This window comes from Coregonus clupeaformis, unplaced genomic scaffold (assembly GCF_020615455.1).
Source record: "Coregonus clupeaformis isolate EN_2021a unplaced genomic scaffold, ASM2061545v1 scaf0049, whole genome shotgun sequence".
In the NCBI taxonomy this organism is placed as follows: Eukaryota; Metazoa; Chordata; class Actinopteri; order Salmoniformes; family Salmonidae; genus Coregonus; species Coregonus clupeaformis.
Genome location: NW_025533504.1, coordinates 560,132 through 580,567, shown reverse-complemented (window position 1 = coordinate 580,567; position 20,436 = coordinate 560,132). Strand labels below are relative to the sequence as shown.

Sequence of the window (20,436 nt, the reverse complement as noted above, 5' to 3'; positions counted from 1 at the left end):
CTACTGGTGTATTGTCAGAGATGACTACTGGTGTATTGTCAGAGATGACTACTGGTGTATTGTCAGAGAGGACTACTGGTATATTGTCAGAGATGACTACTGGTGTATTGTCAGAGAGGACTACTGGTGTATTGTCAGAGATGACTACTGGTATATTGTCAGAGAGGACTACTGGTGTATTGTCAGAGAGGACTACTGGTGTATTGTCAGAGAGGACTACTGGTATATTGTCAGAGATGACTACTGGTGTATTGTCAGAGAGGACTACTGGTATATTGTCAGAGAGGACTACTGGTATATTGTCAGAGATGACTACTGGTGTATTGTCAGAGAGGACTACTGGTATATTGTCAGAGATGACTACTGGTGTATTGTCAGAGATGACTACTGGTGTATTGTCAGAGATGACTACTGGTGTATTGTCAGAGATGACTACTGGTGTATTGTCAGAGAGGACTACTGGTATATTGTAAGAGATGACTAATGCTACTCTCTGGTATATTATCAGAGATGAATGCTTATTGAAATTCATAGCTTAATCATTTGAATGAGTGAATTAATTAATTCCATCCTGGGATGCTTGTTGTATAATGGGAAAGTAAATATGGTCTGATGTGATTGTTTGGATCAGTCAAGGCTATTGTATGATATAATTGCATGCACATGCTAAAGTAATAATAATAATCATACACTTACAATGTTACTTACGTATTCATTCCACGTTAGCGTTCTCTTTCAAGTAACTTCCCTTGTAGGGATAATATGAATAGATATCAATGCACATAGTACATAGAGATATAGATGAATAACATCAATGTACAGTTTCTCATGCAAATCCATTTTTATTTTCTGTTCTTCTGGAGTGCTCCTTTCTCTCCTACCCTGATTAAGTGGAAGATGTGGACTGTGTCCTCAACTAATCTCTCCCTGATCAAGGTCTAGTGGTAGTAACAGGGGCTGTGTGTCTACCTGTGCTGTGTTCAGTGAAGTAAAGGCAGACCAGAGACTGTGGTCCCAAATGGGATCCCAATGGACACTGGTCAAAAGTAATGCACTATATAGGGAATAGAGTGTAATTAAGGACACAGAAGAGATTCACTGACCGTTGGTTAATAGAATAGAGTCTATGCCCCCAGGCTATTCACTGATCCTGCAGACTGCTTCAGTATGAAAACAGTAAGGAGGAAAACTTGGGCTCCTATTGTAGTTAGCTGTGAGTCATATTTATCATGTAAGGGATATTTCCAGCATGGCTAGAATTGCAAAATGGTGGTACATTTCCAAGTATTCCCAGGTTTTCCAGAAATTCTGGTTGGAGGATTCGGGATTTCCTGCTTCTATCCTCCTAAATCCAGGACCTTTCCAACTGGGATTTCAGGAAAACCTGAGAATTTTGCAAGCCCAAGCATTGCTCAGCCCATAGTATATTATTTTCTTCACTGTGGTCTCCTAACATTGCAGGATTACAGTAGTTATTGCCGTTGGACCTCACCATCCATAGGAGTTGGATTTTCTATTTTTAATGTAATATTTTTTGTACAAGCAGAGAGACTCATTTCAGGTAGTCATGATGCAATTGAACAAAACATGCCTCTAGAGCAGAGTGCTTCATACTGTAGAGAAGTGCATGATGGGAAGCAGAACCTGCTACTGAACTAAGCCTCTAGCCGAGTCTAGCCCCATCCCATAATTAAATATTCATTGTTAGGTTTTGGCATCCTATTCCCTGTAGTGCACTACATTTGACCAGGTGCCAATTAAAACGCAGACGCTTTTTTAACTCATAGAAGACGGCCTGCCCTGCTTAGTGGGTAGTAGTGTGTATTATGGTTACTACTTGCCCTGCTTAGTGGGTAGTAGTGTGTATTATGGTTACTACTTGCCCTGATTAGTGGGTAGTAGTGTGTATTATGGTTACTACTTGCCCTGCGTAGTGTGTAGTAGTGTGTATTATGGTTACTACTTGCCCTGCTTAGTGGGTAGTAGTGTGTATTATGGTTACTACATGCCCTGCTTAGTGGGTAGTAGTGTGTATTATGGTTACTACATGCCCTGCTTAGTGTGTAGTAGTGTGTATTATGGTTACTACATGCCCTGCTTAGTGGGTAGTAGTGTGTATTATGGTTACTGCATGCCCTGCTTAGTGGGTAGTAGTGTGTATTATGGTTACTACATGCCCTGCTTAGTGTGTAGTAGTGTGTATTATGGTTACTACTTGCCCTGCTTAGTGGGTAGTAGTGTGTATTATGGTTACTGCTTGCCCTGCTTAGTGGGTAGTAGTGTGTATTATGGTTACTACTTGCCCTGCATAGTGTGTAGTAGTGTGTATTATGGTTACTACTTGCCCTGCTTGGTGGGTAGTAGTGTGTATTATGGTTACTACATGCCCTGCTTAGTGGGTAGTAGTGTGTATTATGGTTACTACTTGCCCTGCATAGTGTGTAGTAGTGTGTATTATGGTTACTACTTGCCCTGCTTAGTGGGTAGTAGTGTGTATTATGGTTACTACTTGCCCTGCATAGTGTGTAGTAGTGTGTATTATGGTTACTACTTGCCCTGCTTAGTGGGTAGTAGTGTGTATTATGGTTACTACATGCCCTGCTTAGTGGGTAGTAGTGTGTATTATGGTTACTACATGCCCTGCTTAGTGTGTAGTAGTGTGTATTATGGTTACTACATGCCCTGCTTAGTGGGTAGTAGTGTGTATTATGGTTACTACATGCCCTGCTTAGTGGGTAGTAGTGTGTATTATGGTTACTACATGCCCTGCTTAGTGGGTAGTAGTGTGTATTATGGTTACTACTTGCCCTGCTTAGTGGGTAGTAGTGTGTATTATGGTTACTACATGCCCTGCTTTGTGGGTAGTAGTGTGTATTATGGTTACTACTTGCCCTGCTTAGTGGGTAGTAGTGTGTATTATGGTTACTACATGCCCTGCTTAGTGGGTAGTAGTGTGTATTATGGTTACTGCTTGCCCTGCTTAGTGGGTAGTAGTGTGTATTATGGTTACTACTTGCCCTGCTTAGTGGGTAGTAGTGTGTATTATGGTTACTACATGCCCTGCTTAGTGGGTAGTAGTGTGTATTATGGTTACTACTTGCCCTGCTTAGTGGGTAGTAATGTATATTATGGTTACTGCTTGCCCTGCTTAGTGGGTGGTAATGTATATTATGGTTACTGCTTGCCCTGCTTAGTGGGTGGTAATGTATATTATGGTTAGTCCTGAGACTGGGGTCAGGTCAGGGTTACCTGGAAAGAACAGACACAAGAGATTTAATGTAGTACCAGCAGCAGAAGAGGTGTGTGTGTGTGTACAGTGTGTGTGTGTGTGTGTGTGTGTGTGTGTGTGTGTGTGTGTGTGTGTGTGTGTGTGTGTGTGTGTGTGTGTGTGTGTGTGTGTGTGTGTGTGTGTGTGTGTGTGTGTGTGTGTGTGTGTGTGAGTGTGTGTGAGTGTGAGTGTGTGTGTGTGTGTGTGTGTGTGTGAGTGTGTGTGCATTAGTGTGTGCATGTGTGTTTGTGTTCTTGCACATCATACGGGATGTGTGTTTGGGTGTTGGGAGTTGTCTGCTGAACTAGCCTACGACAGTATGTGGTGTTTCAGTGTGTGTGTTGAATGTTGCTCTGTTTGCATGTTTCTCCTCATAAAGCACTGAGTGAGTGATGTGTCTACAGCTGTACGCTGTGCTGTGGATTAACATAACGACGGGAGGGAGAGAGCAGTGTTCTATGGAGCTGAACGCAGCACACAAAGCCCAGGGAAGTAAGTGTGAAATGAAAGGGGAGAACGTACAACGCTGGGATGTGAGGCACACTGACACAGAGCTGGGGAGGGAACAGATTCTTACTAATAGGATTTGAACAGCTTGTCATTACTCTGTGGCCTGGCTGCATGGCATCTTTTCTGGAAACACACACACACGCACCCACGCTCACAGGCATGCACAGACACACACACGCAGACAGGCACGGACACTCTCCCTCCCTCTCAATGACTTGCATAACTTGGACGATCAGTTCTGGGCCTGCACGACACAGAATGTCAACCCACCCCAAGCTTTTGGATTTCCAAATGTCTTCTTCTCCTGTTTCCTATGTAAAAATTGTTTCTGGGATGCTCAAGACCTAAATATGCAGTTAATAGCAAATAATCATTGACTAGTTATCTGACGAGATCCCTTGAAATTCCTCTCAAATGGAACTGTTTATTGTCACGATGGTGCACTTTCACCAAAGAAAACACAACAAATGATCTAGAAAAAACAACAACATTGAATTGATTTTCCAGCTGAGTTGGTATATTCACATTGACAAATCTGTTTATTAGATCATGTTCAAAGCCATTGTTAATAATGAAATCAAAGCATATATCTAGGAATGACATGTCCTGTAACCTTGAGATGTCTGCACACAAGGACGTAGCGACCGTCAATGATGCTTGTAAACACATTAAAGCAATGGGTTAAGGCTAAGCAAATATCAGAATGTTACGACGGCATTGGAAATATAATTTGATTTAGAGCATCGACTGGACCGGCGGTTAGAGAGTCAAGCAGCAGTGGTGGGAAAAGTTCCCAAATGTCATACTTGAGTAAAATTAAAGATATCTTAATAGAAAATGACTCAAGTAAAAGTGAAAGTCACCCAGTAAAATACTACTTGAGTAAAAGTCTAAAAGTATTTGCTTTCAATTATACTTAAGTATCGAAAGTAAATGTAATTGCTAAAATATATGTAAGTATCAAAAGTAAAAGTATAAATACTTTTGAATTCCTTATATTAAGCAAACCAGACAGCCTCATTTTTTATTTTATTTTTTACTGATAGCCAGGGGCACGCTCCAATACTCAATCATCATTTACAAACTAAGCATGTGCTTAGTGAGTCCACCAGATCAGCAGCAGTAGGGATGACCAGGGATGTTCTCTCGATAAGTGTGTGAATTAGACCATTTTCCTGTCCTACTAAGCATAAAAGAAAAAGTAATTTTGGGTGTCAGGGAAAATGTATGGAGTAAAAAGCAAAATAATTTTCTTTAGGAATATAGTGAAGTAAAAGTAAAAGTAGTGAAAATATAAATGGTAAAGTAAAGTACATATACCCGAAAAAACTACTTAAGTAGTACTTTCAAGTATTTTGACTGAAGTACTTTACACCAGTGTCAAGCGGCAGGTTAACAACGTAGCCTTATCTTCCCTGCTACTGCCTGTAGCAGACAGAGAACAGCCCAGTATACATTAATGGTCAGGCTACAGGGGAAGGAGGGAGTCATTCAACATAGCTTAAGTATCCAGGGAGCAAATTAAAATGGAACAATCATCATTGGAAAGTGTGTGAGTCATTAACTGAGTGACTTAGAATAACGATGAGTCAACTAGGAGGTCAGGACGAGTGGAAAGGTCACTCACACACATTGAGATCCTCTCTCAATCTCTCTCTCTCTCTCTTTCAACCTGTGTTCTGATCCTGTGTTCATTCGTTAACATTCTCATTTCGAGAGTCTATAGGCTGTGTCCCAAATGGCACCCTATTCCCTAGATGGGCCCTGGTCAGAAGTAGAACACAACGGAATAGGGTGCCATTTGGGACAGGCTCTATATGTGTTTTAGAGTCATTTTCACATTGCACTAGGATCTTTCAGTGATTGTTAGGAGTAATGACTTTCACTGGGTGAGACCTGTCACCCTTATCTAATTAAAATCATTTTGCCTTAATGATTTCTTTAAGCCAATGTGTATTGTGTAGGCCGGGGATATATATTCATAAATTCTCGTCTTGGGGGATGCTTTTCGCAATGATTATATTCATATATTCAAATGTAATTTCTTCCCCACTATGCATCGGGGTTGCCCGATTGGTACTTATTTTGTGTCCATCCACAGGTTTGCTAATATGTTTTACACATTGCTAACTGAAGACATTACTTTCAATAGACAGTGTAGTGATTGAAACCCTCCATGGAGTTCTTCAAGGTCAGTACTAAATGAGCTTGGCACAGTGTGAACATAGAAAGGCTGTAGGTAGAGCGGAGAGCTGGATGGCGTTGGAGCTAATGGTAACAGCAGGTGGGAGGAGTTTAGATCCATATAGGAAAAGAGAAACGTTACAAAAGATGTCAGAGGGTGGAATTCACTTTTCAGAGATCAGGCTTTTTCCATTTGTTTAATTAATTTATGAGCACATTTTTGTATGGTCTGCATCTTTGAAGTAGCCTACGGATGCTTGAAGGTAGCTTTAAGGATCATACAAGCTTGGTTTGGTCATTAATAATTAAAAATGTTTAATACATTTATTACATTTATTAATAAATAAATGTACACATTAATTACATTCTATCCAATTACATTGGATTTGAATCAGTTTTACCCAGTTCTATTGGAAGTTGTTCTAAATGATGTGTTTCCTGTTTTACAGAGCCTCTCCTGGATGACTTCCTGCTGACATACCTGGTGTTCATGTCAACCAGTGATCTGTGTCAGGCTCTTTTGGGACAATATCCTTCTACTACAGGCTGTGGTGGTCACATCTAGACTACAGTACACCACCCTTACCTCTAGAATACAGTACACCACCCTTACATCTAGAATACAGTACACCACCCTTACCTCTAGAATACAGTACACAACCCTTACCTCTAAACTACAGTACACCACCCTTACCTCTAGTCTATAGTACACCACCCTTACCTCTAGTCTATAGTACACCACCATTACCTCTAGACTACAGTACACCACCCTTACCTCTAGAATACAGTACACCACCCTTACCTCTAGACTACAGTACACCACCCTTACCTCTAGACTACAGTACACCACCCTTACCTCTAGTCTACAGTACACCACCCTTACCTCTAGACTACAGTACACCACCATTACCTCTAGACTACAGTACACCACCCTTACCTCTAGACTACAGTACACCACCCTTACCTCTAGAATACAGTACACCACCCTTACCTCTAGAATACAGTACACCACCCTTACCTCTAGAATACAGTACACCACCCTTACCTCTAGTCTACAGTACACCACCCTTACCTCTAGTCTATAGTACACCACCATTACCTCTAGTCTATAGTACACCACCCTTACCTCTAGACTACAGTACACCACCCTTACCTCTAGAATACAGTACACCACCCTTACCTCTAGTCTATAGTACACCACCCTTACCTCTAGACTACAGTACACCACCCTTACCTCTAGACTACAGTACACCACCCTTACCTCTAGACTACAGTACACCACCCTTACCTCTAGACTACAGTACACCACCCTTACCTCTAGACTACAGTACACCACCCTTACCTCTAGACTACAGTACACCACCCTTACCTCTAGAATACAGTACACCACCCTTACCTCTAGACTACAGTACACCGCCCTTACCTCTAGACTACAGTACACCACCCTTACCTCTAGACTACAGTACACCACCCTTACATCTAGAATACAGTACACCACCCTTACCTCTAGAATACAGTACACCACCCTTACTTATAGACTACAGTACACCACCCTTACCTCTAGATTACAGTACACCACCCTTACCTCTAGAATACAGTACACCACCCTTACCTCTAGAATACAGTACACCACCCTTACCTCTAGAATACAGTACACAACCCTTACCTCTAGAATACAGTACACAACCCTTACCTCTAAAGCTACCGACTGTTCTGTACTGTACACACACACACACACACACACACACACACACACACACACACACACACACACAAACCTCACCCTTAGAGCCACTGCACACATACACCTCAAAACTTGGAACAATTAAAAATAGAGGTGTTTATCCTGTTGGCCTGGCTAATGTCAATACACACAACGCCTACTGAGAGACCTCTCTCCTGCTGTATTGATGCCTTAACTCATGGAGCCCACCTATTGTTCAAAGAGACACCACCGGGGGAAAGAGGAAGGGAAGGAGGTTCTGGACAGGAAACGTAAGGTCTTGCACCTGGTAACACAGTGGACAACACTCTACAGGGACTTCCTACGAGAAGACGAGCATTTGAAACTCTTCATGAAGGTATGACGGAGCGAGGGAGGAGAAGAAGGGATATCATAGCCTGTTTCCAGATCTGTTTGTGCTGTCTTTCAAACTCCTTCAGTCATCTATAAGGAGTTGGCAAGACAGCACAAACAAATCTGGGGCCAGGCTAGGGATATGGGACAGTGAGATTACCCTAAAATAAGTGATATCATGATAAGGGAGGGTGAAAACAGACATTAGATGTTGTCTTTGTGTTTCAGACATTGTATCGTTTCCTTCTGGATGACCTGTATGACTATCCAACTCTGGAGAAGGAGCAGAAGGATCTACAGAAACTCCTGCGGCTGCATCGCAGACAGTGAGTGGCCATATAATGCATTTAACATGCAAGACATTAGGAATTGAATAATGGAATAATTTATATGATGAATTAGTTACACTACATTACCAAAAGTATGTGGAACATCGTTGAATATCTCATTCCAAAATCATGGGCATTAATATGGAGTTGGTCCCTTCCTTTGCTGCTAATAACAGCCTCCACTCTTCTGGGAAGTCTTTCCACTAGATGTTGGAACATTGCTGTGGGGACTTCAGCCACAAAAGCATTAGTGAGGTCGGGCATTGATGTTGGGCAATTAGGCCTGGCTCGCAGTCGGCGTTCCAATTCATCCCAAAGGTGTTCGATGGGGTTGAGATCAGGGCTCTGTGCAGGCCAGTCAAGTTCTTCCATACCGATCTCGACAAACCATTTCTGTATGGACCTCGCTTTGTGCACAGGAAATGGCCTTCCCCAAACTGTTGCCACAAAGTTAGAAGCACAGAATTGTCTAGAATGTCATTGTATGCTGTAACGTTAAGATTTTCCTTCACTGGAACTAAGGGGCCTAGCCCGAACCATGAAAAACAGCCCCAGACCATTATTAGTCCTCCACCTAACTTTACAGTTGGCACTATGCATTCGGGCAGGTAACGTTCTCCTGGCATCCGCCAAACCCAGATTCGTCCGTCGGACTGCCAGATGGTGAAGCATGATTAATCACTCCAGAGAACGCGTTTCCACTGCTCCAGAGTCCAATGGCAGCGAGCTTTACACCACTCCAGCCGCACATGGTGATCTTAAGCTTGTGTGCGGTTGCTCGGCCACAACCGAGGACAGACGATTTTTACGTGCTACGTGCTTCAGCACTCGCCAGTCCCGTTCCGGGAGCTTGTGTGGCCTACCACTTCGCGGCTGAGCCGTTGTTGCTCTTCACAATAACAGCACTTACAGTTGACTTGGGCAACTCTAGCAGGGCAGAAATTTGACGAACTGACTTGTTGGAAAGGTGGCATCCTATGTCGGTGCCACGTTGAAAGTCACTGAGCTCTTCAGTAAGGCCATTCTACTTCCAGTGTTTGTCTATGGAGATTGCATGGCTGTGTGCACGATTTTATACACCTGTCACCAACGGGTGTGGCTGAAATAGCCGAATCCACTAATTTGAAGGGATGTCCAGATACTTTTGTATATATAGTGTATTTATGTGTAATGTTGCGTAGATTATCTCTCCTAAGTGTGAATTCCGAACATGTAGCTGGTAAACAGCTGTTGTACTGTTTGGGGCTGTGTTGTTGTACTGTTTGGGGAGTGTTGTTGTGCTGTTTGGGGCTGTGTTGTTGTACTGAAATGTGAAGGTCACTAAGTTCCTCTCCCTCTGTGTCAGCGGTCTAAAACACGTAGGAAGAATAGCTGGGAAAGCACAAGCTGTGACAGAGAGGCCTGTTGTTCCATTTGTACTGTTGGTTCTATTATTGCCAATAGCATTGAGGATTCCTTCCTTGTTGACAAACACACACATCCAAGAACACCTATATAGAAGAGAAATAAAAAACATTGGCATGTCCAATAAAGTGCTCTCTGATTGAATCAAGTTTTGGTGAATGACAATGTTTTTTATTTCTCTTCTATATAGGTTTTTATAGGCTGGGTTTCTGTACAGCACTTCGAGATATTAGCTGATGTAAGAAGGGCTATATAAAATAAAATTGATTGATTGATTGATTGATCCAAGAACACCCAGAATATTGAACATGGTGTCCATCGAGTACAATGCATCTTCCTCTGATCGATATTATAAACCAGTGAGTTAGTGTGCTACGGTCTTCTAGGCTCGTCCCTCTAGGTACAGACATGGCTGCATGTCAACTAGACCTTCATGTTGAATAGAAATGCTTCAGAGAGAATCTCTGTGTTTGCCCTTTGACCTGGGAGTGTAAACAACCCTCTGCTTTCTGTCAGAGAACAGCAGACACACTGGGACACATCCCATGTCAACCCTCCCCACAGACACTGGGACACATCCTATGTCAACCCTCCCCTCCCCACAGACACTGGGACACATCCCATGTCAACCCTCCCCTCCCCACAGACACATCCCATGTCAACCCTCCCCTCCCCACAGACACATCCCATGTCAACCCTCCCCTCCTCTCCTCCCTACTTTCCTTCTCCTCACCTACTCCCTCCAGACCAAATTCACATAGAAATATGAGTTATAGATCTGTTATTCTCATTGAAAGCAAGTCTAAGAACAGTAGATCTGGTCTATGTGTGCTATTTCTATGCTTCCCGTTCTTGAGTTTAGTTTTTGCGTCTTTTACTTTCGGTTTTGTACACCAGCTTCAAACAGCTGAAAATACAATATTTTTGGTTATAGAAAATATATTTCACAGCGGTTTAGATAATACAATGATTCTCTACACTATACATCCCTTGTTGTCACATAAACTGAAATTAGGCGAACTATTAGAATGTTCTACATTCTACATATTGCACCTTTAAATCAGGACCATGACTTATGTCACCTAGCCTTGATTAATCTAATCAGGACCATAACTCATTTCACCAAGACAATAAAGGCTGTGAATCTGAATGGTGCTATTGTTACTATTTATGCACTAGCATGGTGATATAGAGCCATGTAGTCCTTATGGAAAATCACAGAACTACCAGGTTACTAGTTGATTGATGGAAAATCACAGAACTACCAGGTTACTAGTTGATTGATGGAAAATCACAGAACTACCAGGTTACTAGTTGATTGATGGAAAATCACAGAACTACTAGGTTACTAGTTGATTGATGGAAAATCACAGAACTACTAGGTTACTAGTTGATTGATGGAAAATCACAGAACTACTAGGTTACTAGTTGATTGATGGAAAATCACAGTACTTCTAGGTTACTAGTTGATTGATGGAAAATCACAGAACTACTAGGTTACTAGTTGATTGATGGAAAATCACAGAACTACTAGGTTACTAGTTGATTGATGGAAAATCACAGTACTTCTAGGTTACTAGTTGATTGATGGAAAATCACAGTACTTCTAGGTTACTAGTTGATTGATGGAAAATCACAGAACTACCAGGTTACTAGTTGATTGATGGAAAATCACAGAACTACCAGGTTACTAGTTGATTGATGGAACATCACAGAACTACCAGGTTACTAGTTGATTGTGTATAGTTTTTTTGTCATTCTTGTCTCATGGTCTAATTGTTTGATTTTGTTTCCCTCTCCAGTACAGTGGATGACTATTCACCCCACAGAAAGGTAAGAGGCCAAACTGTATGAGATGACTATTCACCCCACAGAAAGGTAAGGGGCCAAACTGCATGAGATGACTATTCACCCCACAGAAAGGTAAGGGGCCAAACTGCATGAGATGACTATTCACCCCACAGAAAGGTAAGGGGCCAAACTGCATGAGATGACTATTCACCCCACAGAAAGGTAAGGGGCCAAACTGCATGAGATGACTATTCACCCCACAGAAAGGTAAGGGGCCAAACTGCATGAGATGACTATTCACCCCACAGAAAGGTAAGGGGCCAAACTGCATGAGATGAGTATTCACCCCACATAAAGGTAAGGGGCCAAACTGCATGAGATGAGTATTCACCCCACAGAAAGGTAAGGGGCCAAACTGCATGAGATGACTATTCACCTCACAGAAAGGTAATAGGCCAAACTGCATGAGATGTAATGGAGCTATTGTATGAGTCACAGGAGGCTGCTGAGGGGAGGACAGCTCATAATAATGGCTGAAACGGAGTAAATGGAATGGCATCAAACACATGGAAACCATGTGTTGGATGTATTTGATACCATTTCACTAATTCCACTCCAGCCATTACCACAAGCTCGTCCTCCCCAATTAAGGTGCCACTAACCTCCTGTGGTAAGAGTACATCATTGTTGGCAGGGTTTCCCAACTGGCGGCCCACGGACCGAATTTGGCCCGCCTGTGATTTTATTTTGCCCCCAAGTTTTCTGAGTAAAAAACTCCAGCAAATCAGCTCCAAGTGATTTTTTATTTTGGAAATCTGTTCCAAAGTATTACCACGCATAATAGAGAGATATATGTGATTGAATACAAATGTAAGCAAGGTTTGAAATTATTATCTTTTAGTAAAATATTATATCTGTTTGGGCTTCTTGCGGTTAATTTGCAGTCTACAAATTATTTGTAATTATGTTCTGGCCCCCTGACCATCCGCTCAAGAAAAAAATTGTCCCGCGGCTGAATCTAGTTGAGGATCGCTGTTGTAGGGATATGCTTACTTTTGAATAGCCAGGTTTCCTTATAGCCTATTTGTAACAGTTTGGGTTGTTAAAGACTATTGTCCTCTTGTTTCCTGTAGAAACCACACCACAACAGTCGAGAACAGTTAGAATGTGTTCTCACACAGTATGAATGTGTTCTGAATTCCATGTATGTCCCTCCATTTAGAGCAAACTTCTTTCCCACCAACTGAGCCTGAAAGAGAACGGGCGCCACACCAGAGGAACACAAAGAGAGACCAGGGAAGGTGAGTCGGTCGTAAAACCTGTCTGCGTCCCAAATGGCACCATATTCCCTATATAGTGCACTACTTTAGAGCAGGGCCCTATGGCCATGAAGGGACGCATACCCTGTCTTTCTTTTTTTCTTCCTACATTCCTCCCAGCATGCATTGTTTCCACCGTTTGTGTCTGCTGATGACGTTCTGTATAGAGCATTTCAGAGCCATTCTTTTTGAGGTAGCTAGCACTGTGAGGAGACAGAGTAACAATGGGAATCCTTGAGGTTGGACAGAATGAGACAATGAAATTCCCAATTTTCTGTTTAATGGTCTCATAATTCACATGCATCACCTTATTTACCACTTTATGTAGCAGGTTTGCCATTTGAGAACACCCATGAGTTGACCATTCAAATTGCTATGGTCAGAAGTTCCAACTCCGTTCTATTCGTTCTACTTCTGTGGGATAAACAGTGTTCTCTCTACCTCTCTCCCTTCCTCCTCAGTGTTGTGTCATGTGTACGTGACCATGGACTCATATCTGAGTGTGAGGAGCCTGGCCAGTGTTGTGGCCCAGGGACTGCTGCAGGAGGTGGCTGAGAGACTGGATGTCCCCCTGGAGGAGCTGGTCCTGCTGGCTGTCACCTACCCTGGAGGTATCTAATCTAATCTAATCTAACCTTAACCTAACCATACCTAAGACAACACAACACACTGGAGGAGCTGGTTCTGCAGGCTGTCACCTACCCTGGAGGTAACTAACCACAACCTAACCATAACCTAACCCCAACCATAGCCTAACCTAACACAACACAACACACTGGAGGAGATGGTCCTGCTGGCTGTCACCTACCCAGGAGGTAACTCACCACAACCTAACCCTAACCTAACCATAACCTAACCCCAACCATAACACAACACACTGGAGGAGATGGTCCTGCTGGCTGTCACCTACCCTTGAGGTTACTAACCGCAACCTAACACGACATAACCTAACCCCAACCATAGCCTAACCCTTACTCTAACCTGACGCCAGTAGCCTAGGGGTTAGCGAGGTGGACCAGCAACCGGAAGGTTCAAGCCCCGGGCCGGGCGACACCAAAAAAATGGGAACGGAACTGAACTGGCAGCTGGATGGTTGCTGGTCTCTGGTCCTAAGTACTGTTTCATGCCGTTGTGCCCTTGAGCAAGGCACTAAACCCCACACAATTGCTCTCCATCCAGTGATGCTACACTTCAGCTGACCCTGTGTGTTTGTGTGTGTGTGTGTGTGTGTGTGTGTGTGTGTGTGTGTGTGTGTGTGTGTGTGTGTGTGTGTGTGTGTGCATGCGTGCGTGTGCGTGCATGTGTGTGTGTGTGTGTGTGTGTGTGTGTGTGTGTGTGTATGTGTGTGTGCGCGTGCGTGCGTGTGTGCGTGTGTGTGTGTATCTGGGGATGCTGGGAAAGGCAGAAGACACATTTAGTTTCCAACCAATGGACAATAGTATCTATTCTACCCTAACCACAACCTAACCATACCTAATACAATACACTGGAGGAGCTGGTCCTGCTGGCTGTCACCTACCCTGGATGTAACTAACCACAACCTGACACACACAGGGATTCAATAGAGTTTCAATGGTCTGTCTGTCTGTCTGTCTGCCTGCTTGTCTAAATCATATCACATCAAAGTTTATTGGTCGCGTACACAAATTTGCAGATGTTATCACAAGTGCAGCGAAATACTTGTGTTTTTAGCTCCAACAGTGCAGTAATACTTAGCAATATAAAAAATTATATAAATACAAATAAAAACACAACACACACACACACAGAATCCAGAAAAATCCAGAGAAATTAAGAAATATCAGAACAAGCAATGTCAGAGAACAGAATATATATATATATATATATATATATATATATATATATATATATATATAACACAGTCAGGGAAAAAAGTATTTGATCCCCTGCTGAATTTGTACGTTTTCCCACTGACAAAGAAATTATCAGTCTATAATTTTAATGGTAGGTGTATTTGAACAGTGAGAGACAGAATAACAACAAAAAAATCCAGAAAAATGCATGTAAAAAATGTTATAAATTGATTTGCATTTTAATGAGGGAAATAAGTATTTGACCCCCTCTTAATCAGAAAGATTTCTGACTCCCAGGTGTCTTTTATACGGGTAACGAGCTGAGATTAGGAGCACACTCTTAAAGGGTGTGCTCCTAATCTCAGCTTGTTACCTGTATAAAAGGCACCTGTCCACAGAAGCAATCAATCAATCAATCAGATTCCAAACTCTCCACCATGGCCAAGACCAAAGAGCTCTCCAAGGATGTCAGGGACAATATTGTAGACCTACCCAAGGCTGGAATGGGCTACAAGACCATCGCCAAGCAGCTTGGTGAGAAGGTGACAACAGTTGGTGCGATTATTCGCAAATGGAAGAAACACAAAACAACTGTCAATCTCCCTCGGCCTGGGGCTCCATGCAAGATCTCACCTCGTGGAGTTGCAATGATCATGAGAACGGTGAGGAATCAGCCCAGAACTACACGGGAGGATCTTGTCAATGATTTGAAGGCAGCTGGGACCATGGTCACCAAGAAAACAATTGGTAACGCACTACGCCGTGAAAGACTGAAATCCTACAGGCCCGTCTGAAGTTTGCCAATGAACATCTGAATGATTCAGAGGATAACTGGGTGAAAGTGTTGTGGTCAGATGAGACCAAAATCGAGCTCTTTGGCATCAACTCAACTCGCCGTGTTTGGAGGAGGAGGAATGCTGCCTTTGACCCCAAGAACACCATCCTCACAGTCAAACATGGAGGTGGAAACATTATGCTTTGGGGGTGTAATTCTGCTAAGGGGACAGGACAACTTCACCGCATCAAAGGGACGATGGACGGGGCCATGTACCATCAAGTCTTGGGTGAGAACCTCCTTCCCTCAGCCAGGGCATTGAAAATGGGTCGTGGATGGGTATTCCAGCATGACAATGACTCAAAACACACGGCCAAGGCAACAAAGAAGTGGCTCAAGAAGAAGCACATTAAGGTCCTGGAGTGGCCTAGCCGGTCTCCAGACCTTAATCCCATAGAAAATATGTGGAGGGAGCTGAAGGTTCGAGTTGCCAAACGTCAGCCTCGAAACCTTAATGACTTGGAGAAGTTCTGCAAAGAGGAGTGGGACAAAATCCCTCCTGAGATGTGTGCAAACCTGGTGGCCAACTACAAGAAACGTCTGACCTCTGTGATTGCCAACAAGGGTTTTGCCACCAAGTACGGTCATGTTTTGCAGCGGGGTCAAATACTTATTTCCCTCATTAAAATGCAAATCAATTTATAACATTTTTGACATGCGTTTTTCTGGATTTTGTTGTTGTTATTCTGTCTCTCACTGTTCAAATAAACCTACCATTAAAATTATAGACTGATCATGTCTTTGTCAGTGGGCAAACGTACAAAATTAGCAGGGGATCAAATACTTTTTCCCCTCACTATATATATATATATATATATATATATATATATTATGTCCATAAAATGGTGTGTAAAGACAGTATGGACAGTATATGAATAGAAAAGGTGTGTACAGCATTAGTTATATAGGATGAGCCTTGACAAGAATACAGTATATATATATAAAGTCTGTCCACCTGTCTGCCTGTCTTTGACTCTGTCTAGATGCAGTATTCTGGGACAGTATCTCCTTCTATAGCCAATATACACATCCAGATACTCTGAAAGCACATGACTGTAAAAACAATGATTAATATACACATCCAGATACTCTGAAAGCACGACTGTAAAAACAATGATTAAACCATGCCGTCATCTACTGACCTTAACGCCAAGTGACACAACATTTTATATTCTGTTAAATGAATGAGTGAAATTCTGTAGACTTGGAAAGCGAGCAGGAATGAACAAAGGCCTGCGGTCCCGACATGTAGTCCTTTTCTGTTATCAGCTGCTGTGGCTACACTGACTGACTCCTGCAGAGCAGAACCAACCCTACACTGACTGACTCCTGCAGAGCAGAACCAACCCTACACTGACTGACTCCTGCAGAGCAGAACCAACCCTACACTGACTGACTCCTGCAGAGCAGAACCAACCCTACACTGACTGACTCCTGCAGAGCAGAACCAACCCTACACTGACTGACTCTTGCAGAGCAGAAACAACCCTACACTGACTGACTCCTGCAGAACAGAACCAACCCTACACTGACTGACCCGTGCAGAACAGAACGGACACTTATCTACACCAGATAGCAGGTGACACGCTGGCTGACATATTTATAATGGCTGTGCTGTGCTGTGTGTGTGTGTGTGTGTCTGTGTGTGTGTGATGCTTCCTCTCTCCAGAGCAACTCCTCCTGAAGCCTCAGGACAGGCTCTACTCTGATTCGCTGACAGCGGTGGGGAGGCTGCACGTGCGCAGAAAGGACCTGAGTGAAGTCATGGTAGGAATCACAATGAGTCCACTTCAATGAAGTTCCTCAGCAGGCTACAATGTGAATGAATCTAGCAGATTTGACAGTACTCAGGCCTCCTATCAAACGACTTATTATTTGGTTTATCACATTCTATTCCTGATACCTACTGGACCTGCTTCCAGCCTATAACCCACAGGGTAATAACATCAGAAAATAATGTTATTACATGTCCCAACAGAACATATAACACATTAATTACTCCTCTCAGAACCCGTTCACAGACAACACAGAGCTACAACCGAGCTCAGCTCGCATGCTGAGGACGAACACATGGGACGTGGCTGTCACCCTTACAAACTTTGACTGGAGTGTCTTCAACTCAATACATGAGGTCCGTGACATCATCTTTTGTCCATCACCTACACTATGCATGTGTCCCAATTGGCACCCTATTCACTATACTGCACTTTTTTTTTGACCAGGGCCCATAGAGCTCTGGTCCAAAGTACTGCAATATAAAGCTCAACCCTGTCCGGTCCGGTCCGGTCTCTCTCCACTACAGCAAGAGCTTGTGTACTTCACGTTCAGCCGTCATGCCAGCGGTGGCCACACAGTGGCGCTGGAGCTTCTGCTGCAGCGCTGCAACGAGGTACAGCTGTGGGTGATGACAGAAGTCCTGATGTGTCCTACGCTCTGCAAGAGAGTCCAGCTCATCAAGAAGTTCATCAAGATCGCTGCCCAGTGAGCAACTCTCCTCTCCCCTCTCCTCTTCTCTGACCACTTTTTATTTTATTTTATTTATTTCACCTTTATAACATAGTAGGATCCAGCATTCAGAGCAGAGTTGTTACATCCTCAAAATGTGCTGATGTCCTCTTCTACAGCAGTAGAGCAGTATGACTGGTCCATTTCACTAAGAGCCCAATACTTCAACTACAGCAATCTACACAACATCCTAATATAGCTGGTCTAACGTATTCAATAGTGAGGTTTGCATGGACAGGATGCCCCCTCCGGTGGTTTAGTGAGGAATTACAGATAGTATTCCTGTCTCATCACTGTATGATGCTGGTGTTAACAGTGTGTCTGTCTTTATTTCCTCAGCTGTAAAGCCCAGAGGAACCTCAACTCTTTCTTTGCCATCGTTATGGGTCTGAACACCGCAGCAGTTAGCCGCCTCAGTCAGACCTGGGAGGTCAGTGTGTATCTGCTTCTGTACGTGACTAGTGTTTTTATTGGTCACAGGGGAGGGTAGTTGATAGATTAATTATTAATGACTAATTATTACACCCTGAAACTGTGTATAATGTGTTAGAAATGTGTGAGTGTAGGACCAGTAAAGGCTATGGCATTGATCCACTATTTAGCAATGTGAGTAAGAGTTAGGCCAGACAACAAAGACAACTGAGAAACTAATATAAAGAGGCCTCCCAATTTAGGGAGGGGAGAAACTGTTATGAAAATGGTGCAGAATATTGTGAGAACGGCAATAACTGAGTAATGCAGGGAGTAGGATATGTGTGTGTGTGTGTGTGTGTGTGTGTGTGTGTGTGTGTGTGTGTGTGTGTGTGTGTGTGTGTGTGTGTATGCATGTGTGTATATGTGTGTGTGTGTGAACTGATGGTCAGTAGAGCAGTTTTAGAGTGGAAAACTACAGCCCGCCTACAGAGGGGAGGGATTGTTTTTGTATGACGTATGAGTATAAAAGATGGACTCTGAAATTGTGATGGCAGCAGGGACGGCTTGTTCAATAGGGCGATATGGGCGACGCACTGCCAAACGGGAAAAGGAAGGGATTTTTTTTCTAATCAATTATATCACGGCAACAGCAGTTATCAGTGTTCACGTCTGATCTGCCAGCCACTAAATGTCAAATCAGGCTAAAGTCGTGCTTCAAATGGCCCCGCCCGTTTTTTGGGCGATTTCAGTCAGGTTGAAAATCGCCCAGAAGTCTCTCATAGCCTGTCATGTAAAATCTATTTTTTTCACATTTCAAAGCTTTCAATACATTCTCTATGGGTGTCTGTGGGCATGCACTTACGCGCTTTCGTCATACGTGACGTAACGTTGAACGTAACTAAGACAATGGCGGCTAGCAGCGTCTATGTTGCGACCTGCAGTGTGGCGTTATTTTATGTTTTTAATTTGTAGACTTAGTTTACAAACATTCTGCAAACATTCTGCTTTGGACTGATCTTCGGTTTTGGACTGATCTTGTTGATCGTGTACATACCCGCTACGAACGGACTAAATAATGAAAACGCTGCTGGCAGCGGAATCCCAATACAGCTGGGAGACTTGGCTGGATGACAGAGTCCCGGACAGAGAGGTGGAGCCGGCCGGCTTCACCCTGGTCAGAGCGGACCGCGATCCTGGTAAGAGAGCGACTCTGTACCCGACATTGAACTGCTTTCTGTGTCATTGAACCTTACTATTGTTGATAAAACAAGTTTACTGGAGAACGGAGACCAAGTAGAGACTTTTGGACAAGGTGGATAATTGTATAATATAAGGCAGTTTATTCAGAGGTAAAGATATCTGGAATCGCGTGCACGGACCCGTTCGTCAAACTCGTAGGGAGTTTATCAGAAGAGCCCCTAAACATTGTGTGCTGACATTTTATACAATAAAATGAAGTAGGTTGACTCTAGTAGTTCTGATCTTCTGATTGGTCCTGATGAGTTGGGCGAGGTCACCTCCAGGCTAGTGTCACTGTTGCATTGGCTCTGAGTCGGGTTCTCTGTCTTCAGATGTTCAGCCTAAGAGAAGAGGATTTGTGTGTGTGTGTGTGTGTTTGTTATCAGTGTGTGTGTTTGTTATCAGTGATGATGTGTGTGTGTGTGTGTGTGTGTTTATCAGTGATGATGTGTGTGTGTGTGTGTGTGTGTGTGTGTGTGGGTGTGTGTGTGTGTGTCCTCAGGGCAAGAACTCGTGAGTTGGAAGAACTGAGAGACCTATGGCGTGGGTGTTATCCTTAGCCACCTGCTGACAAGGCTGACAAGATAGGACTCTTGTTCATTGTATTGAATACAAAGGCCCAACACAAAATGGGTCATGCACAAGATTTTAGTCAGACCAAGCTATAACATTATATATTTACTACGACAGTACATTCAACCAAAAGCTAATATAACAAAGGCATCAGAGATTATTTATAATCTGTCA

General features: G+C 43.1%; 1 protein-coding gene across 1 annotated transcript in view; it reads left to right on the top strand.

Moving 5' to 3' along the window:
- Positions 1 to 20,436, top strand: part of LOC121555563 (rap guanine nucleotide exchange factor 5) — a 54,871-nt gene that overhangs the window by 26,177 nt on the left and 8,258 nt on the right. Inside the window, exons 4-13 of the mRNA XM_045212765.1 lie at positions 6,412 to 6,490; positions 7,896 to 8,043; positions 8,268 to 8,365; positions 11,575 to 11,605; positions 12,786 to 12,864; positions 13,344 to 13,493; positions 17,201 to 17,298; positions 17,540 to 17,662; positions 17,834 to 18,012; positions 18,376 to 18,466. Of these exons, the coding sequence (XP_045068700.1) occupies positions 6,412 to 6,490; positions 7,896 to 8,043; positions 8,268 to 8,365; positions 11,575 to 11,605; positions 12,786 to 12,864; positions 13,344 to 13,493; positions 17,201 to 17,298; positions 17,540 to 17,662; positions 17,834 to 18,012; positions 18,376 to 18,466 (1,076 nt within the window). The remainder of the gene's footprint in view (positions 1 to 6,411; positions 6,491 to 7,895; positions 8,044 to 8,267; positions 8,366 to 11,574; positions 11,606 to 12,785; positions 12,865 to 13,343; positions 13,494 to 17,200; positions 17,299 to 17,539; positions 17,663 to 17,833; positions 18,013 to 18,375; positions 18,467 to 20,436) is intronic.